This window comes from Gossypium arboreum, chromosome 10 (assembly GCF_025698485.1).
Source record: "Gossypium arboreum isolate Shixiya-1 chromosome 10, ASM2569848v2, whole genome shotgun sequence".
Lineage (NCBI taxonomy): Eukaryota > Viridiplantae > Streptophyta > Magnoliopsida > Malvales > Malvaceae > Gossypium > Gossypium arboreum.
In genome coordinates, this window is record NC_069079.1 from 1,372,390 (window position 1) to 1,392,310 (window position 19,921).

At 35.0% G+C, this 19,921-nt stretch overlaps 3 protein-coding genes across 5 annotated transcripts; all 3 read left to right on the forward strand.

The window, feature by feature from the left end:
- The first annotated feature begins 4,897 nt into the window (after positions 1–4,897).
- On the forward strand, positions 4,898–6,077 carry LOC108451358 (cysteine-rich receptor-like protein kinase 29). The gene is made up of 3 exons (XM_017749053.1): positions 4,898–4,966; positions 5,595–5,832; positions 5,896–6,077. Exons 1-3 carry the CDS (start codon positions 4,898–4,900, stop codon positions 6,075–6,077), a joined length of 489 nt encoding a protein of 162 aa, XP_017604542.1.
- Positions 6,078–8,797: 2,720 nt separating this feature from the next.
- LOC108452997 (cysteine-rich repeat secretory protein 38-like) lies at positions 8,798–10,518 on the forward strand. 2 transcript variants are annotated; one of them, XM_017750862.2, is made up of 3 exons: positions 8,798–9,786; positions 9,919–10,035; positions 10,117–10,518. In XM_017750862.2, the coding sequence occupies exons 1-3, from the start codon at positions 8,991–8,993 to the stop codon at positions 10,173–10,175; spliced, it is 972 nt and encodes a 323-aa protein (XP_017606351.1). In that variant the 5' UTR covers positions 8,798–8,990; the 3' UTR covers positions 10,176–10,518. The 2 variants fall into 2 exon arrangements, with proteins under 2 accessions (XP_017606351.1, XP_017606350.1); XM_017750861.2 differs by having other exon boundaries at positions 8,802–9,786; positions 9,916–10,035.
- A 3,426-nt stretch (positions 10,519–13,944) lies between these two features.
- Positions 13,945–18,135, forward strand: LOC108452999 (cysteine-rich receptor-like protein kinase 10). 2 transcript variants are annotated; one of them, XM_053019966.1, is made up of 7 exons: positions 13,945–14,975; positions 15,084–15,227; positions 15,327–15,445; positions 16,694–16,904; positions 16,995–17,232; positions 17,316–17,466; positions 17,546–18,135. In XM_053019966.1, exons 1-7 carry the CDS (start codon positions 14,183–14,185, stop codon positions 17,876–17,878), a joined length of 1,989 nt encoding a protein of 662 aa, XP_052875926.1. In that variant the 5' UTR covers positions 13,945–14,182; the 3' UTR covers positions 17,879–18,135. The 2 variants fall into 2 exon arrangements, with proteins under 2 accessions (XP_052875926.1, XP_017606353.1); XM_017750864.2 differs by having other exon boundaries at positions 13,949–14,975; positions 15,324–15,445.
- The last annotated feature ends 1,786 nt before the right edge of the window (positions 18,136–19,921 follow it).

The following is a 19,921-nucleotide window of genomic DNA, read 5'->3' on the forward strand; positions in this document are numbered from 1 at the left end:
TCAAATCCGATGATTGAATCAGAAAATAAACTGCTACATTTAGTAATATCAGTAACCATGTCAATGGAACACCTTCACTGTCCCTCATGTAGCCAACTGCCACATTGAATATTATTTTTTGTTCACTTCCGCTCCATCCATTCATTGGGAAACCCTAAACAAAATGCAGCAAGAATAGTTCAACATGCGTAAATTAATGTTTTTAGTCATATTGACAAAGAATTGACTGACTTGGGTAGCTTCCTCGAACATAAGCTGCTTTATCATCTTCATCTTGTGAGAACCGGTCAACAAAATACAGCCTCCTTCGACAATTGAACTTTTAATTTGTAAGTGAATTCCTTAAAGAAACTGGCAACGGAAATTTCAAGAACAATATTGTTTCACTTCTTGTTTTCAGGTTTAACATTTACATACCTCGTTATTCTCACCATTTCCTTCGACCCTGTTGGAGATTTGGCACTCTTTAACCGGATGAAATAAGAACTTCAATTTGGACTTTAACAACAGTGTATTATACCCGGATAAAGAATGAAGGAAAAATGCTGGAAAATTCAAGCTTTGAGCTTCTTGCAGGAATAGAGAACAGAATTTTGAAGGCAAAGAGAAGTGGAGCATATGAAAGTAAAATCTGATGATTTCATTCAAAAGAAACTTTGGCTCAAAGCCATTACATATACCAGACATTAGTTGGTCAAAAAATCAACAAATTCATCACCTAAATACTACCTAACTCTACTAGTTACATAGGGACTAGGTGATTTTGCTTGCACATTTAAACAAAGCTGGTAACCAGCTCTTTGACCATCAAGTTACATCAATTTGTCATTCAAAATGAACTAAATTACAAAAACATTATTAAAAAAGTAACAAAATGAAACTGAGATGAAACAGTAGCATTATTATATTAACATATTCTGTTGTACGTACTTTACCCGGACAACATATGTGCATAAATTCTTACGTGCATGAATCTGCATGAGCTGCATGTGTTGCATGGGAACTAACTTCAACACTCCTCCTTGGTTTCCATGCTTGTAACACCTAGCTACTTTTTCAGTCTTATAAATCTTGTCACACCAAGGGCTTTTGTGAAGATATCAACAACCTGTTCTTCTGAATTGCAAGAATCAGCTCCACCTCTCGAGCTTGTTCCATCTCCCTTATCACATGTAATTTGATGCTGAAGTGCTTCGTTCTACCATGGAAGACAGGATTTTTTGCAATTGCAACAGCAGACTTGTTATCACAAAAGATCTCTGTTGCTTCCCATTGATGTAGGTTAAGATCAGCTAGAATTTTTCTTAACCAAATGGCTTGATTTACAGCATTGGCAGCTGCAACATATTCAGCTTTTGCTGTTGATTGAGCTACCATTGATTGTTTCCTTGAGCTCCAACAAAACATGGTTGAGCCAAGAGTAAAAGCATATCCAGAGGTGCTTTTTATATCATCACTTGAACCAGCCCAGTCACTATCTGTGTATCCAACAAGCTTCAAACTTTCAGCCTTGTTAAATAGCATCCCATGGCTTAAAGTACCCTTGATATATCTAAGCACTCGTTTGGCAGCTTGAAAGTGCTTCTCATTGCAACAATGCATGAATCTTGAGAGCAAACTGACAGCAAACATAATGTCTGGCCTAGTAGCAGTTAAATATAGCAAACAACCAACTAGGCTCCTGTAGGTAGACTCATCGACTGGTTCATGATTTCCTTGGTTTAACAGCTTCATTCCAACAGCAATCGGAGTGCTTGTTGGCTTACAATTCTGCATTGAAAACTTGGACAAAACCTTCAAGGCAAACGTTCTCTGACTTAGAAAGATTCCTCATTGAGCTTGAGTCACTTCCATGCCAAGGAAATAAGTCATCCTTCCTAAATCAGACATTTCAAACTCCTGCTCCATTTTGGCTTTAAAATCAGCCACATTGCTTGGTCTCCTCCTATGACCAAAAGATCATCAACATAGAGAGATACAATGAGCTGTGTTTCAACTCCTTTCTTCTTAACATACAATGTTGGCTCACTGAGGCTTCTTTGAAATCCCAAACTGACCAAGTACCTGTCAATTCGAGCATACCAGGCTCTAGGAGCCTGTTTCAGGCCATATAATGCCTTCTTAAGCCTGTACACCATTTGTTCTTTGCCAGATACAATGAAGCCTTGAGGCTGATCAATGTAGATCTCTTCTTCAAGGAAGCCATTGAGAAATGCAGACTTCACATCAAGCTGGTGAATATTCCACTACATCTGAGCTGCCAAGGCAACCAGTAACCTGATGGTGTCTAGCCTGGGCACTGGTGCAAATGTTTTCAGGTAGTCCAGGCCATATTTTTGGTTGAATCCTTTGACTACAAGTCTGGCCTTCAGTTTGTTCAAGCTCCCATCAGTATTTTTCTTGGCTCGATAGACCCACTTTACTCTAATAACCTTCCTCTTAGCTGGTCTAGGAACCAATTCCCATGTCTGGTTCTTCTCGATCATGGCAATTTCATCAGCCATAACCTGTTTCCATCCTTCATCAGCTTCAGCTTCTTCAAAACTGCATGGTTCTTCTTGTGCAACATGAGCCCTCTCATAAACATCAGCCAAAGTCATTGTACCCCTGACTGGTTCATCATCAACATCTATCTCTAGATCATTTTGATCAGATTCAAACTGATCTGTCATAAGTTCTTCATAAATGACTTCAGGTTCATTTCTTTCCCAATTCCAATAAGCCTTCTCATCAAACACCACATCTCTGCTCACTTGGACTTTGTTGGTTAAAAGATCCAGAATCCTATAACCCTTTTTGACCGTATTATACCCGGCTAAAATACCAAGAAGAGCTCTTTTGGACAATTTATCTCTCTTTACAGCTGGTACTTGGCTATAACATAGGTAAGCAAAGACTTTCATATGAGCCAATGATGGCTTGAACCCGAACCAGGCCTCAAAAGGTGTCTTGTGAGCAAGTGCTTTAGTTGGAAGCCTATTCTGAATGTAGACAGCAGTATTGACAGCTTCAGCCCACATGGTCTTGGGAAAATTTTTCTCAAACAATAAGCATCTGGCCATATCCATCAAGCTCATGTTCTTCCTTTCACTAACCCCATTTTGCTGGGGTGTGTAAACATTAGTTAGCTGATGTTTGATGCCAGCATTATCACAGAAGGTATTAAACCCGGATGAAGTATACTCTGTTCTATTATCAAACCTAATAGTCTTTATCTTGCAGCCTGTTTTTGTTTTCACTGCAGTTTTAAACTTCATAAACATTTGAATAACCTCAGACTTATGCTTCAAGAAATAAATCCAACAATATCTGGTACAGTCATCAATGAAGAGAATAAAGTACCTGTTGCCACTTAGTGATTCAGTCCTCATGGGGCCACAAACATCAGTATGCACCAATTCTAACTTGTTTGATACTCTCCAGGTGGTGTTTGTAGGAAATGGAAGCCTGGCTTGCTTTCCCATCTGACAAACCTCACAAACATCTTCAATCTGAACTGTCTTGGTGAAGTTTTCAACTATTCCCTTACTGACCATCCGAGCCATAGATTTGAAGTTGGCATGACCAAGTCTTTGATGCCAAAGCTTAGTGTCTTCTGTTAAAGCCACATGGGCTGAGTGTGAGTCACTTGACCAGTTAACTTCAAAGCATTTGTCACTCATGGTGACTATCATGAGGCTTGATCCATTTGGATCAGTTATCTAGCATTCTTCACCTTTGAACATAACAGAATAACCTTTCTCAAGCAATTGAACAATGCTGAGAAAGTTTCTGTTAATCTCAGGCACTAGCAGCACATTTGGAATGACTTTATTGCCTGTAGGAGTGCATATCAGCACATCTCCTTTGCCTTCAGCTTTTATGAACTGTCCATTCCCAACTTTCACTTTGGTCTTGCAGCTTCTATCCAAGGTCTTAAAGATGGTTGCATCAAGTGACATGTAGTTAGTGCAGCCACTGCCCAACAACCAGCCTTTTGTACTTTTCTTCTGGCCAACTGAGCAAAAAACAGCAAAGACTTGCTCTTCATGGTTACTACTGTCTTCAGCCACTCGAGCTTCTTCATTCTTGTGTTATGGTTGGTTTTGGCCAGGTCTGCCTTTTTCTTTGCAGACCCTTTCAACATGGCCCTTCTTCTTGCAATGTTGACACACAGCATCTGGCCTGAACCAGAATCTGGCCTCTAGATGACCAGGTCTTTTGCAAAATCTGCAAAGTCGATCTCCTCCTCTTGCAGCATTAGGCTTAGGCCTGTTTTTCCAGTTCTTCTTGCCTTTAAAAGCTAAAGTGCTCGAGGTTGCTTTGGCCTTGGCTTGAAAAGCTCCCTTCTGATGCTCCTCCATTCTATTGGCTCTTCTTTGCTCTTGAGCATAAAGAGCATTAATAAGCTCAGTTAGGGAGATAGTTGCCAAGTCTCTAGAATCCTCTAAGGAGGATATTTTGCTTCATACCTTTCTGGTAAGGTAGAGAGCACTTTCTCTACAATCTTTGCCTCATCAAATTGCTCACCAAGGAGCCTTATGCTGTTAACTACAGCTATGATTCTATCAGAATACTTCTTGACAGTTTCTTCTTCCTTTATCTTCAAGTTCTCGAACTCTCTTATCAGATTCAACAACTGTTGCTGCCTTGTCCTCTCAGTACCTTGGAACTCCTCCTTGAGCTTGTCCCAAGCTTGCTTGGGAGTCTCACAAGCCATGATCCTGGTGAAGATAACATCAAAAACACAGTTCTGAATGCATGACATGGCCTTGTGTCTTTTAGTCCTCTCATCTGCGTGCTGTCTGATTTGAGCCACTGTGGGGTTGGCTCTGAGTGGTGCTGGTTCAATATCTGAGTTGACCACCTCCCATAGATCGAATGCCTGGAGGTAGGTCCTCATCTTGACCACCCAAATATGATATCCTTCTCCATTGAAGACTGGAGTACAGCTGGTGAGAAGCTTGATGAAGCCATCGTCTTGAAAGTATGCTCGAACAGGTCTACTAAGAAATGAGCTCTTGATACCAATTGTTGGAGATTTGGCACTCTTTAACCGGATGAAGTAAGAACTTCAATTTGGACTTTAACAGCAGTGTATTATACCCGAATAAAGAATGAAGGAAAAATGCTGGAAAATTCAAGCTTTGAGCTTCTTGCAAAAATTGAGAACAAAATTTTGAAGGCAAAGAGAAGTGGAGCATATAGAGTAAAATCTGATGATTTCATTCAAAAGAAACTTTGGCTTAAATCCATTACATATACCAGACATTAGCTGGTCAAAAAATCAACAAATTCATCACCTAAATACTACCTAACTCCACTAGTTACATAGGGACTAGGTGATTTTGCTTGCACACTTAAACAAAGCTGGTAACCAGCTCTTTGACCATCAAGTTACATCAATTTGTCATTCAAAATGAACTAAATTACAAAAACATTGTTAAAAAAGTAACAAAATGAAACTGAGATGAAACAGTAGCATTATCATATTAACATCTTCTGTTGTACGTACTTTACCCGGACAATATATGTGCATAAATTCTTACGTGCATGAATCTGCATGAGCTGCATGTGTTGCATGGGAACTAACTTCAACAAACCCTTATTTCTAGCGTTATCAGGCGAACATCATCGGCAACTACACCGCCAATAGTGCCTACGAACGTGACCTGAATAGAATCTTCAAGGAGATCACCTCTATAACAAAATCCAATTATGGGTTTTACAGCAACAAGGTCGGCGAAGTCAACGCCATGGCACTTTGCAGAGCAGATGTTAAGCTAGATGTTTGCTCTAGTTGTTTAAACTATACAAAGAAGCCATCGGATGGTCTACGGATTGCACGTTACGGTGCTCGAACACAAACCTCTCTGAGATAGGAAATTGATCCTCAAACATGTCTATATAATACAGGCTCTACAGCTGATGAGTACTTTCAGCTCAGACTCGGAGAGTTGTTGAGTGACCTGCGTAGTAAAGCAGCAGCAGGGGGTGCTCTGCTTAAGTATGCGGCAGGTAACTCGTCGCTGAGTGCTTTGGAAAGGTTACACGCTCTAGTGCAGTTGACTCCTGATTTGTCTGAAATGTTAATGTGAAATCATGTTAATGTGAAGGATGAAAACGAGTGAAGATAGAAAATTTGTTAATTTATAATTATTTTCTTACTTGGTAGCTTAAGCAATAGACTGAAAAAAATTTCATCTTCACTCTTTTCAATCCTTAGTACTAAATAAAGCTTAAATTACATGGAAATCTATTAAGACTTGTAGGATGTTATTCAGGGGAAAATGAAAAGTTACTTGTACATGAATTGATGCCTAACAGAAGCCTGGATGTCGTTTTGTTCGGCTTGATCCTACATATATATCTGATTTGAAATTGGACTAGATTGAAAGAAAATATTCAATATTATTAAAGGAAATGTCCCAAGATTCTTTATGTTAGAGTTATAAACTAAAATACTTTCAAATAATATAATTTATTTTAAATAAAGAATATCATTTTTATAATTTTCTAAACGAGTTGATGTGCAATTTACTCATAACACCAACTTAATCAAAAATTTTATTAATAGAACTTATGCTATAACTTTAAAAATAATTTTAAGTTACAATTTTTGGTATAGGTGAAGGAATGGAGCTAACAGAAAAGCTATTTATTCCGTATAATGTGTCTTATGTGCCTAAATGCATTTACATTTATTTATGGTGTGTGCAAGAAGACCCATTGTGATTGTCATGTTGGCAAGTGATACTATAAAGTTTCCTGGTTCAGTTGAACAAGCATTTTCTGTTGTACGTATCATTGCAACTAATTGAGCACATTTCAAATGATGAAGTTTTTTTTTATAAACGAAGTCACAACTTCAAAATTTGCAAATGGCTGATTTTATCATTATTCTAATTTTAACAACTTATAGTTAAATATATATTTGAATGTAAAAATAGTATAAAGTTGATAATGAATCAATTTATGAATATTGTTTTTAGTTTATGGAAAGCACTTGAATTAGTAAAGGTCAAACTATCATTAACCATTGATAATCGATTCATCACTGACGCAACTCACCTTGTAGACAAAACTATTCGAAAGCTGAATGATTGTTCAAATATTAAGTTATTAAAATTTTCAAGATTAGTGCTTTACCAATGGTATAACGGTTTCAAATATTTGGCATGAAATTCAAGAAAATTTCATGTTTTCTTGAAAATTATTAATAGTTTTCCCACCTCTTTCCATTTTTTTTCCGAAGAAATTAGTATTTTTATCTGGGGTCACAGTAGAGTGGCCCACCTTTAATATCTTCAGAAGTCTTATTTTTTTCTAGAAGAAATTAACATTTTAGTCATATTGATAAAGATGTGAGTGAATAGTGTAGCTTCCTGGAACACAAACTGCTTTATCACCTTCATATTGTTAGAACCAGTCAACAAAACACAGCCACCTTCAACAAATCGACGTTTAATTTGCATGTCAATTCCGTTCTTACTGCAAGTTGCGAGAGAAAATGGCAACGCTTGTTCTCAGGTTTGACAGTTACATACCTCCTTACTCTTGCCATTTCCGTCGATCAATTTTACAAGCATGATTGTGAAATTAACATTGGCAACTACACCACCAATGGTTGGTGCCTATGAATTATTGGTGGGTGGGATAAAAATAATGAATAATATGTCCACCACCAGAAATGAACATCGCATTTAAGCTCCATCGGAAAAGTTTATTCCCAAAAAATCAATTAAATGAACTACATAGTTTGATAATTGGCTATGCCTTACCAAGAAAAATCACACACATATTGTCCTTTCAAATGTCTTGAACTCTACATAATCTTTTCTCAAATGTATGAATTAATAACAATAGAAAAATGAAATTCAATAAGACCTTGACTTATAAAATTTTCTCCTTTTTTTGTTCAAATGGGATAAATCTTAAAATTATAAATGATTAAACTTTAATTTAATGTAAAATTGTATACATAAACTTCAATTTGGTGCAATTATACACGTGAAACTCTAATTTTGGTTCAAATGTATACTTGAAATTTTAATTTTGATTTAATCATACATATTTAAAAAATACAACAATTTGTTTTTATTTGAATAAATATAATTATTTATGTATGCAATATATAAATATAAAATGATGCTAGTGTTAATAATTTACAAGAATTTGATCAAATCAAAATTTTATATATAAAATTACACAAAATCAAAGTTCGTGTATACAAATACACACATTAAACTATAGTTGATATATAGTTTTAGAATTTATCCTTTTCAAATTATCCCTTTTCAAAAGTATCTTTCATACTCTATAAATTGTCTTTATTACTACGTGTATTAGGAAAAACTTAGTGTCCACCTATTACAATTCTATCTTATTATATACCTTGTTATTCCTTCAACTTAGATCTCTTAATTCTTATTAGAACTTGAAAATTCAACTAGATTAATATGAATCTAATTTGACTTTATTAGATTTTTATTATTAAAAAATTAACAATTCAAATTTAATTATTTTGAACTTGAATTGATACAAATCAAATCGATTTAAACTCAAACCAACTTAAATAAATAACTTAAAATTACTAAAGTCTAAAAAGATCAAAACTCGAAATTATCCAAATTTATATTGATACAACTTAAAAGGCTAGTACCTCAACCCCAAATAATTCAAAAACCTAATTTAATCCTACTTGAAATCATCTAAAGCTTTAAAACTAGATTACTTGCAGGCTTGCATATTACAGTCCTTGAAGACATGTCATGTATTCGGTAACCAAGTCAATGGAGTGCTTTCATTGACCCGAACATGGTCAAGTAACCAACTGCCACATTGAATAATTATCTATCATCCCACGCATTCATTGCCGACCCAACTCTCCTTGTAGACCAATTTACACAACAAAATTGCTTTATCATCTTCGTATTGTTAGAACCAGTCAACAAAATACAGCCACCTTCAACAATTAAACGTTTAATTTGTAAGTGAATTCCCTAGAGAAAATGGCAACGGAAATTTCAAGAACAATGTTGTTTCACTTCTTGTTTTCAGGTTTAACATTTACATTCCTCGTTACTCTTACCATTTCCTTCGACCCTTATTTCCTGCATTATTGTGCTAACAACATGGGCAACTACACCGCCAATAGTGCTTACGAGCGTGACCTTAATACCATCTTCAAACAGATCACCTCTATTACAAAATCGAATTACGGATTTTACAGCAAGAAAGTCGGCGAAGTCAACGCCATGGCACTTTGCAGAGCAGATGTTAAGCTAGATGTTTGCACTGGTTGTTTAAATGAAACTATATCAAGGGTCAAGCTGGATTGTCCTAACAACAAAGAAGCCATCGGATGGTCTGCAGATTGCACGTTACGGTACTCGAACACAAACCTCTCTGAGAAGTTGGAAATTAATCCTCAAACCTGTCTATATAATACAGGATCTACAGCTGATGAGTACTTTCGGCTCCGACTGGGAGAGTTGTTGAGTGACCTGCGTAATAAAGCAGCATCAGGGAGTGCTCTTCTTAAATATGCAGCAGGTAACTCGTCGCTCAGGGCTTCGGAAAGGTTATACGCTCTAGTGCAGTGCACTCCTGATTTGTCTGAGGGAGACTGCAATCATTGTCTTGATAAGGCAGCAACCAACGGGATTCTGCGGTGTTGCCTTAAGCAGAGGGGATGCCGGGTTCTTAGTCCTAGCTGTAACTTGAGGTTCGAAACATATCCCTTTGTTGAAGCCGGAGCTGAGTTTCCACCACCACCGTCACCCTTGGGCGCTCGGCAAAAAGAAGGTACGACAATTTTCCTTCCACTGTCACTTCTTCCAACCACCTGTTAGCACAGCTTCAATTTGGAGGCACTATATTAGCCTATCACTCTTGTTGAATCGAGAAAATCTGATTCTGCCCATATTTAATTAGAAGAGGAACCAAACAAATCAAAAAGGACTCCAGTACTTGTTGCAAGTTTATCAGTGATTTTTGGGGTAGCTGTGGTTTCTATCTCAGGTTTCTTAATCTGGAAGAGGAGAAACAATGAAGGTATGCAATGGCAAACATTACAAATTTGTTTTGTATTGTTATATTGATCACTTTCTTACTTTCTTCTTTAATTAATTTCAGATACAGAGTACAGAGAAATTCAATTACTTGACTTGGTAGAGGGAAGAATTGATATGTGAGAATCAAGTTTGTAACGTTAGGTATAAATAAATGTATTCTTTCGGGGCACACTAGCGGATGGTAAACAACTGCAGTTAAAAGGCTATCAAGAACTTCCGATCAAAAGCTTGTTGAGTTCAAAAATGAAATCATGTGCTTTTTTCCCTTTTTTCCCTACTAAGCTACAATTTTAGGTATGGAAACTATTATCTAAGGGTGAAGGAATAGAGCTAATAGATAAGTTCCTTATTCCGTCGAGTGTAATTTTTGAGGTGTTTAAATGCATTTTGGGTTATTGTACATGCAAGAAAATCTGGTACTCAGACTAATCAAATCATCTCTTATTGTCATGTTGGCAACCAATACCGTAAAGCTTTCTTGTGCAATTAAACCAACATCCTTTGTGGGCATATCATTGCAGAATCAATCAAACACATTTCAAATGATGAATTTTTTTTTTTCAGCTCGCTGATTTGATCACTATTTTAATTTTAAGATAATGTAAAAATTAGTATAAAGCTGATAACTAATCAATTTATGAATATTATTTTTAATGTGTTGAAGCAACTTAACTAGTAAAGAAATTTCAAACTTGCATCAAATTATACTCCCAAAAATATACAAAATTTAGCTACCCTTTCTTCTTTCAATCCGCTCTGCAAACTTATATTAGAGATGAGCAAAATTTGATTTGATTTGAAAAAATCAAAAAATTTCAAATTTCAAATTAACTGAATCGAGTTATTCGAGTTATTCAATTATTTTGAGTCAACATAAATAAGTAATTCGAGTTTCAAGTTTAAGTCGAGTTGAATTTTATAATTCGAATAACTTGAATAATTTAATAACATTTTGGTATAACTACTCCTTTAGTTCCGTCAATTTTAAAAATGAGCAAATTGGTCTCTCTTTTAACAAAAATTACAAAAATTCAAAATAATTTTAAAATTCAAAACATTTATAAAATTTGAACTTTACATTTTTTAAAGAATTGTAAAAAAGTAAAAAAATTCTAAATAATATATAAAGGAAGTTAGAATTTTAAAATTTTCTAAAATAATAATTTTAGGGACTTAAATAATTTAATTAATTATTCAAGTTTATCATAGTAAAATATCTTCTTTTTTCTTATCAAATATATACAGTTTCAAATTTACGTGCTTAAACATGAAATTAGTTATATTGTAATAATATTTTAATTTGACATGATTAATTTTTAATTTAACTCGAACAATTTCACTCAATTCGACTCGACTTAAATTTCATTTCACGAATTCGATTTGAAAAATTTCAAATCAAATTAAGATGATAAAATAGAACACATCAACTTGATTAACTCGAAATTTTTTCACTATATTCAATCGAACCTTCTTCCTTATGTATGTTGCGATTAGAAAACATATAGTAGTAGTAAGGAAGAGTTCAATTTTATACTAAAATAAAAATTCAAAAGGTTACATGTGTTTTTTATAAATATACTCTAAAATGGGTTAATTTAAATTATAAAATTTAAAAATTTATTTGATAATGGATCCAATAATGAATAATCTACAACCAAATTGAACATTGCATTTCAGTTTTATTGGAAAAATCTTTTCTAATAAAAGTAACCAAATTAACTTGATTTTGAAGAATAGTAAACACCTAGAAATCAAGTCAAGTCCTATATCATAAATCAAGGCAGTCTGATAGTTGGGTATGCATTAAAGATGATCAAAATGTCTTTAAATTCTACCCATATATTTTTCCACAACTTGATTGCCATTTTATGAGCAATCCATCAATTACTGACAAAAACACAAAGGAACCCAAAGAGCAAGTCGTATAAACTTGTCGTTATTAGCTGCATTATAGATGATCAAAATGTCTTTAAATTCTACCCATATATTTTTCCACAACCTTTACTGACAAAAACATAAAGGAACCCAAAGACCAAGACTTATAAACTTGTGGTTATTAGCTGTACCAGAAAAAACAACACTGTTTGTCTACTACAATCGCATCATGTTTTGTATCCTCGTATTCTCATTTCTGTAGAGGATTTTTTATGGAAAAAAGGAATTTTATAAGTGAAACGGAATGCAACAAAAGACGATGTAAAGAAAGATTAGAACAGATCTTTTATAACATTAACTGTAAAGATAGATGATAGTTTATAAGGTGGAAATGGAAATTTACTAAGTGTGGCTGTAGGTACAAGAGTAATAAAGTTGCACATTAAATAGGAGTAACAAGAGGCATTTTTGCAATTAAAGAATTTAAGTCTTGTATAATAGTGAATAGTCCATTTAAAAAAAATGGAAGATGTTTTTAATGTTACAAGAAAATGTTAACATGTAACATTTAAGTATCGATAAGAGTTCTTGTGCTTTAAGTTTCTTTGTTGAAGATAGACGGATCGATTTATTACACCAAATTAAACTCTCTAAAATATCAAAAGAATAAAGATAATTGAAGGATATCATATTCTTGTCGAGTAATATTTTCTCATTTCTTATTCATATAAGTGTTCGAGTATTTATATATGTTGTTACAAAAGCTATTACAGCTCATGATTAGGCCTCCTCTATTTTGTTTTGACTCTGCTGCCTCTAGTACTGATGTTCTCTATCCCTAGTACTGACATTCTTTGCAAGCTCCAGGTTTGCTAGGCACGTGTCTACGGAGCACGCGATCTTTTCTATTCCTGGGATTGACATTCTTGGCGGGCTTCGTACCTACTTGACACGTGCCTAGGTGGCCTGCGGAGGACATGGACCTTTCTGCGAAGGACATGGATCTGTGGCCTTGCATTACAAGCTGGGTCCTTAGTTCTGCCTTGAGACCGTGAACTCGCCTTGCTATCCTCTCATGGCTCGCTTCGCACCAATCTTCTGGTGGGACCTATCCGGGTCACGGGTAGGTGACCCGGATCCTATCTAGGACTCGGGTTGGTGATCACCAATGTATAGCAATTCTATTGTTATTTTCACAACTATTTTAGTTATGTAGTATAATGTGAAACATTTTTTGCATATCATCTCTTAGAACATGAGTTGTTTTTGTAAAAGATTTGTTCTTAAATAAGGTTGTTTCCAAATAAAAATTGTTCTAATATATTCTGAGCATGAATTTTCTCAATATAATTATTATTGACAAGTTGTTCCTGACAATAGGTGTTTTGAATATAATTATTCTTGAACTTCAGTTATTCTAAATAAGAGTTGTTTTAAATATTAATTGTTCTTAACAAGAGCTATATATTCTCAAACAATTGCTACTATAGGCATCAACGGGTGTGAACATAATAGCTATTCTTGAACAACGGTTAATTTAAGTAGCGATTATTCTAAACAAAAGTTGTTCTTCTAATAAAAATATTTAAAAAAAAAACAATAGAAGTGATTAGAATATGTTTATCTCGAAGCTGAATTTATGTAAATCAAACCTACTCGAACCTTAAACAACTTAAACTCAATATGACCCCAGCGGGGTAACTTAAAAATACTAAAATCTCAAGGAATCAGAACCTAAAATGATCCAAACCCATATTAATTAAATCCAAAATTAATCCTAAACAAATAATTTAAAATTTTTAACTGGAAGCAACAGAACCTAACAGATCTACCTCACAGTAAAACTCATTTCAAAGTGAGGCGAATTAGATTATTACTTGCAGTCTTGCATACTACAGTCCTTATATATATGTCAGATGTTTTAGGTAATCTATGTGACTATGTCAATGGAGCTCTTTCACTGTCTTGGACGTAGATGTAGCCAACTGCCACATTGAATATTATTCCACTTCTATCCTCAACTGGACCCAAACTCGTCATCTTTGTAGACTATGATATACACAAACAATCCAAAAATCTATTGACTTGACTCATTTTTTTTTTATTAAGGATCAGATAATCTTCCATGATGGACCAAAACTTTAGCCCTTACTAAAAGCACCCATATCATAAAATTTCAGAATATAGCTGAGCTCTCTCGTCTTATGATCCAAACAAGGAGGTAAAGCAAAAAAAAAAAAAAAAAAAAAAAAATGCAGAGCTCCACAGTTTTCATAACCCTGTGGCTGTTATTAATAGTCTTTTCCGTGCTTAGCCCTGTAACTGAAGCTCAGCCGCCTACTTATCGCTACCACGATTGTCCTAACACCACCACTTTCCCCATAAACAGCACTTACCAAGCCAACCGTGATACCCTCTTAACTTCTCTATCGTCTAATGGCAGCCGTGGTAATGGTTTCTACAACACAACCGCAGGCAGAAACCCCAACACGGTTTACGGTCTTTTCCTCTGCCGTGGGGATCTTTCTACCAGCATTTGTCAAGCGTGTGTCACCTTTGGCTCTACTGACATTTCCCAACGTTGTCCTGTTGAAATAGAAGCGGTGGTTTGGTACGACGAGTGCCTCCTACGATACTCGGACAAAAATATATTTTCGGCCGTGGCTGAAGAACCTGCAATTATCTTGTTCAACTTTCAGAACATCAGTGACCAAGTCCGTTTCGACAGCCAAGTTCAAGAAGTGATGAGTGGTACAGCAAGCCAAGCCGCAAACGCAGCACCAGGTGCTAAAAAATTCGCGACTAGAGAGGCAGATGCCAATTTTACATCGAGTTTTCGAACACTATATACCCTTGCTCAGTGTACACCGGATTTGCCAACCTCTGATTGCGACAGATGCCTGCGATACGTAACTGGAAACCTTCCAAGAGGAAGACAAGGAGGAAGAGTGTTGAGTCCTAGCTGCAACGTCAGATATGAAACTTACCTGTTCTATAATCTAAATCAAACAGCAGTTGCATCTCCCCCACCTTTAGTTCCAGCAGGTTTATCCTTACTGTTTCATTCATAATTTTGGGTCCTTGCTCTTTTGTCTTGATCTTTTTGTTAGATCATGATACTCACTTTGACCTTAACGGTATATAATATTATAGTTTCAAGAGGGAATGGACGGAGAACATGGCCAATAATTGTTGCCATTGTTGTTCCAATTGCTGCTTCCATTTTGGTTTTATTACTGGCGTGTTGGGTGTCAAAGAGGAGAGCAAAGAAATACGATGCTGTCCAGGGGGGTAATGGTAAAGGGCGTGTGATTTTATGAGCCATAACAATCTTATTTTCCTTGTCTTTCACATAAAAGTTGAGGTTTTTTGCTATTTGGTTGTGTTGTGCAGCAGGGTATGACATAACTACTGTAGAGGCATTGCAGTATGATTTTGCCACAATTGAAGCTGCAACAAACAAGTTTTCAGATGCTAACAAGCTAGGCGAAGGAGGTTTTGGTGAGGTTTACAAGGTATTGTTACTCCCTTTTTATTCTGACCCCAACCCAAAAAAAATGGAATCAAATCCGACTTAATCTAATCTGACTATAAAACATGGTTGTTGGTAGTTTAAGTTTTGTTTTCGTCAAATTTTGGTACGTTTAGCCTGTGGTCTATACTGGATTGTATCTATCCATATTGTTTAATATCGATTGGTAAAAAAATTATATTTAAAATCAATTTTTTTATCTTTAAAATCTTTCTATAATTACATTTAAAATTAGACGATATTTATTAATTTTAAATTATTAAATTTAATTAATAATTTTAAAATTTATATGGACATTTGAGATATATTTTATATATATAGTATATGCTTTAGAAAGAAACTAAAATTTAAGCTACGAATATATATGAAAATATTTTAAAAATATTAGTATATCTAAAATAGTACAACAAAATAAATGGATACTTGTATATGGCATTATTGGGACGAAAAAAGATACATCCATCAATACATTACTGATTACCTTATTATATAAACTTAACAATCACCTGAATAGATTTGAACCCTTGAACTAGTCTAAACCTAAAATAATTCAAACAAATAACAAGAGATTATTCGAAACCATAGTGCCCTAACTTGAAAAGCCCTTAGACTCGGACAACCCAAAATAACTTAAACCCAAAACTAGCCCAAACTTACATGACTTGAAAATTTTAAAACCTAAATTAAGTCAATCCAAATTTATCTCTTCCAAAATTAACTTGATCGGTCTAATTGGCAAGTCTATGAGTTAGGGCTGTGATCAAGTTGAGTCCAGCCTAAATAGTAGCAAGCTCAAGCTCAAGTTCGAGCTTGACTCGATATTTAGGATTCAATACTTAGCTTGAGCTTGCTTAAACATCAATTTCTAAGCTCGAGACATACTTGAGCTACTCATGCTAAAGTTCAATTAAGCTCATTTATCAATTTTCATACTCATGCTCAATTAATTCCGTTCGTACTTAAGCTCTTTCTATATAATAAGAGTAAAATTGTAATTTCATAATATAAAAAATAAAGTAAAATCAAAAGCTTGATTAAGCTCACGAGCCATTTGAATCGAGTATCACAATACTCAAATTTGGCTCCATCGATAGCTCAAGCTACTTGAATTCAAACTCAAATAGCTTACAAGCACCAATTTATACAACTAGTTTGAGTACTTGGTCATTTTTTTTCATGCAGAGTCCAAAGAATTCATTTAATAATTGGTTAATGATTTGTAAATGCTCAGGGTATCCTTCCTGACCAACAAGTAATAGCTGTTAAGAGGTTATCAAGAGGTTCAGGACAAGGTGATGAGGAATTTAAAAACGAGGCTGTATTGGTAGCTAAGCTTCAACACAGAAATCTAGTCAGACTATTGGGTTTTTGCTTGGAAAGAGAAGAAAAGATACTAGTTTATGAATATGTTCCCAACAAGAGCCTGGACTATTTTGTTTTCGGTATTTTTCACATACTTTTCAAATACCCTTTCTAGAATTTGAATTTATTTTTGAGGTGGTTTTTACACACAATTGCTTGTTTTTGTTTAGATCCTACAAAACAAGGACAATTGGACTGGTCGAGAAGATACAAGATTATCGGAGGAATTGCTCGTGGAATTCTTTACTTGCACGAGGATTCCCGGCTTAGAATCATCCACCGCGACCTCAAGGCCAGCAACATATTGTTAGACGGAGATATGAACCCCAAGATTTCGGATTTCGGCATGGCAAGGATTTTTGGGGTTGATCAAACTCAAGGAACAACCAGAAGAGTTGTTGGAACCTAGTAAGTTCTTACTTTGTTCATAAGCAATTTTACCGGAATGGCCTAACACCCCCATTACACTGACATTGTTACTGGCTCAACAGCGGCTACATGTCTCCAGAATATGCAATGCAGGGACAATTTTCGGTTAAATCCGATGTATACAGTTTCGGGGTTTTAGTCCTTGAAATCATAAGTGGCCAAAGGAACAGTGATTTCTACGAAGCAGAAGGCGCTCAGGACCTCATTAGCTATGTGAGTAAAATGCTTTTGGCCTAGTTTGTTCAAATATCCTTCATTAAGAACTTATAGAACCTTTGATGAACCAATGCAGGCATGGAAGCTATGGAAGGATGAGAGATCCCAGGAATTGTTGAATCCTGTTTTGAGGGATAATTACTCAAGAAACGAAGTCATTAGGTGCACCCAGCTCGGATTATTATGTGTTCAAGAAGATCCAGCTGACCGACCAACGATGGCCACCATTGTTCTCTTGCTCAACAGTTACTCTGTCACACTACTGGTGCCTAAACAGCCAGCATTTGTGCTTCAGAGTAGAACAGATGGGAGGATGCCGGACAAGGGGCTTGAATCTGATCAATCTACAAGTAGATCAATGCCATGGTCTATCAATGAGGTATCTATTACTGAATTACACCCCCGATAATGTAAGTTAATGGATGCAACCCCACCATGTGCATATGCTATGTTCAGGCTTTGTTCAGTTATTTCCAAATTGTTCCTGTTCTTTCTAGTTCTTCGCCTGTTATGTTTTGTGCTATTTAATTTTGAACACACATTTGTACTTGTATTATAATTGTACTATATTTGTAATAATGCAACTTTAAAAAAATGGATGCATCATCAACAACATCAAGGTGGATAGCTATCTGCCAACCTCGAATAAACCTTTTGTTCTACCAATTCATGGATTCTTTGTTATGGTTCGATACCAGAATTTGTGCCCTTGATCTCCTGGGCGTCCTCGTACTTCTAAATATTCTTTTTCATTCAAGGAATCAAAGGTTGAGATGATTGTAAGGCTTAATGCTTTTTTATGAGAAATGCATTAATTGAAACAAATAAAATGGTAAACTACTCAGTTAGTCACTAAATTTTTGGACTGCTTCATTTTGGCCACTAAATTTTTTTTTTATAATTTTCACATTCAATTTTTAAAGTACTTTCATTTTAATCACTCAACCATTGAACCTGTTGAGGCCCAATTTTAGCCCGGGTACAAACCAAATCAACCCACCCAAAAAATAAATAGTCTAACAACCAACCCAAAACCCAAACTTAAGTCATCAACTCAATTAAACTAAACTAAACCCAATACTAATTAAACCAACTAAGCCCAACCTACCCTAGCCCAAACCACCAGCAGAAAAAACATGGAAGCAGCAAAACCTAGGTGCCTCCACTTGCACCGCCACTGCAAGCACCGCCCTTCCCACCGCCACCTGCAAAATCAGAGAAGAAATGACAGCAAACAAGTAGCAAGAATAATTGTAATGAAATCGGGCTATAAAAGCCCCAAAAAATGTAAACTTTGGGGACCTCTTTTTCCTTTGAAATTAAAATAGACTTTCAAACACAAAAAAATAGAGTAGAAATACAATAAAAAATATTTAAACACCAACATAAACACTTGATCGCAGCAAGAAACATCAAAACAGGGTTTAAAGGTTTCGAATGAAAGGTTTTATCTATTTTCTTTTTTATTTTTTTTCTTTTTTGAATCTATTTACTCCTTTATTTTCTTTTAACCAATTACACACATATATATTAAAAAAAAATTAAAGAAATATAAATAAAAAATAACGTGCGGTGACCGACGACGGCGGACGACACGGCAGCGGTTCGCCGAAATCTGACTTGGGGGAGAGTGTTGAGAGAAAAACAAAAGGGGATGTTTTATTTTTTAATTTTTTAAAATGGCTGAATGAGACTTTTTTAAAAAAAAATTGGTTTAAATAGATCTCCAAAACGACGTCATTTTGGGGAGGCCTCTCAGGCACCAAAACGACGTCGTTTTGCACTTGGTTCGACCCGATCCGACCCGACCGCCTCAGGATCTGCGTGTTTTTTAACGGAATTCACTTTTAGCCCTTCCGCTTTTTCATTACTTTGCAATTAAGTTTTTTTTTTATTTTTAATTGTTACCCCATGATTTATTTTGATTTTTAATTTGGTTCCTCTTGGTGCTGTTCGTTTTGGGATGGTGGGATATTTCCCATTTTGGTCCTCCTTTGTTATTCGCGCATCCAAATTGGTCCTTTCTTTTTTATTTTTATTTCGAATTCGCTCCGAACTTCTATTTTAAGTTCAATTTAGTCCTTTTTAATTATTTTTGTTGCTTTATCATTATTTATTATTATTATTTATTATTATTATCTATTATCAATATTATTATTACTATTATTTTTTACTATTATTATTTCACATACTATTATTTTTTTGTTATTATTATTATTACTATTGTATTATTATTGTTATTATATTCTCATCTGTGTTTATTTTTATTTATCCAATTTTATTTATCTATTTATATTTCTGTTATTATTATATTTTGTATATTTTGTCTCTATTTATATTTATGTCTTAATATCATTATTTCACTATATATTATTATTATTAGCATTATATTTTTTTACTATTGTTTACTATCTTTATTAACATTATTCTATCATTCTTTTCTATTATTATT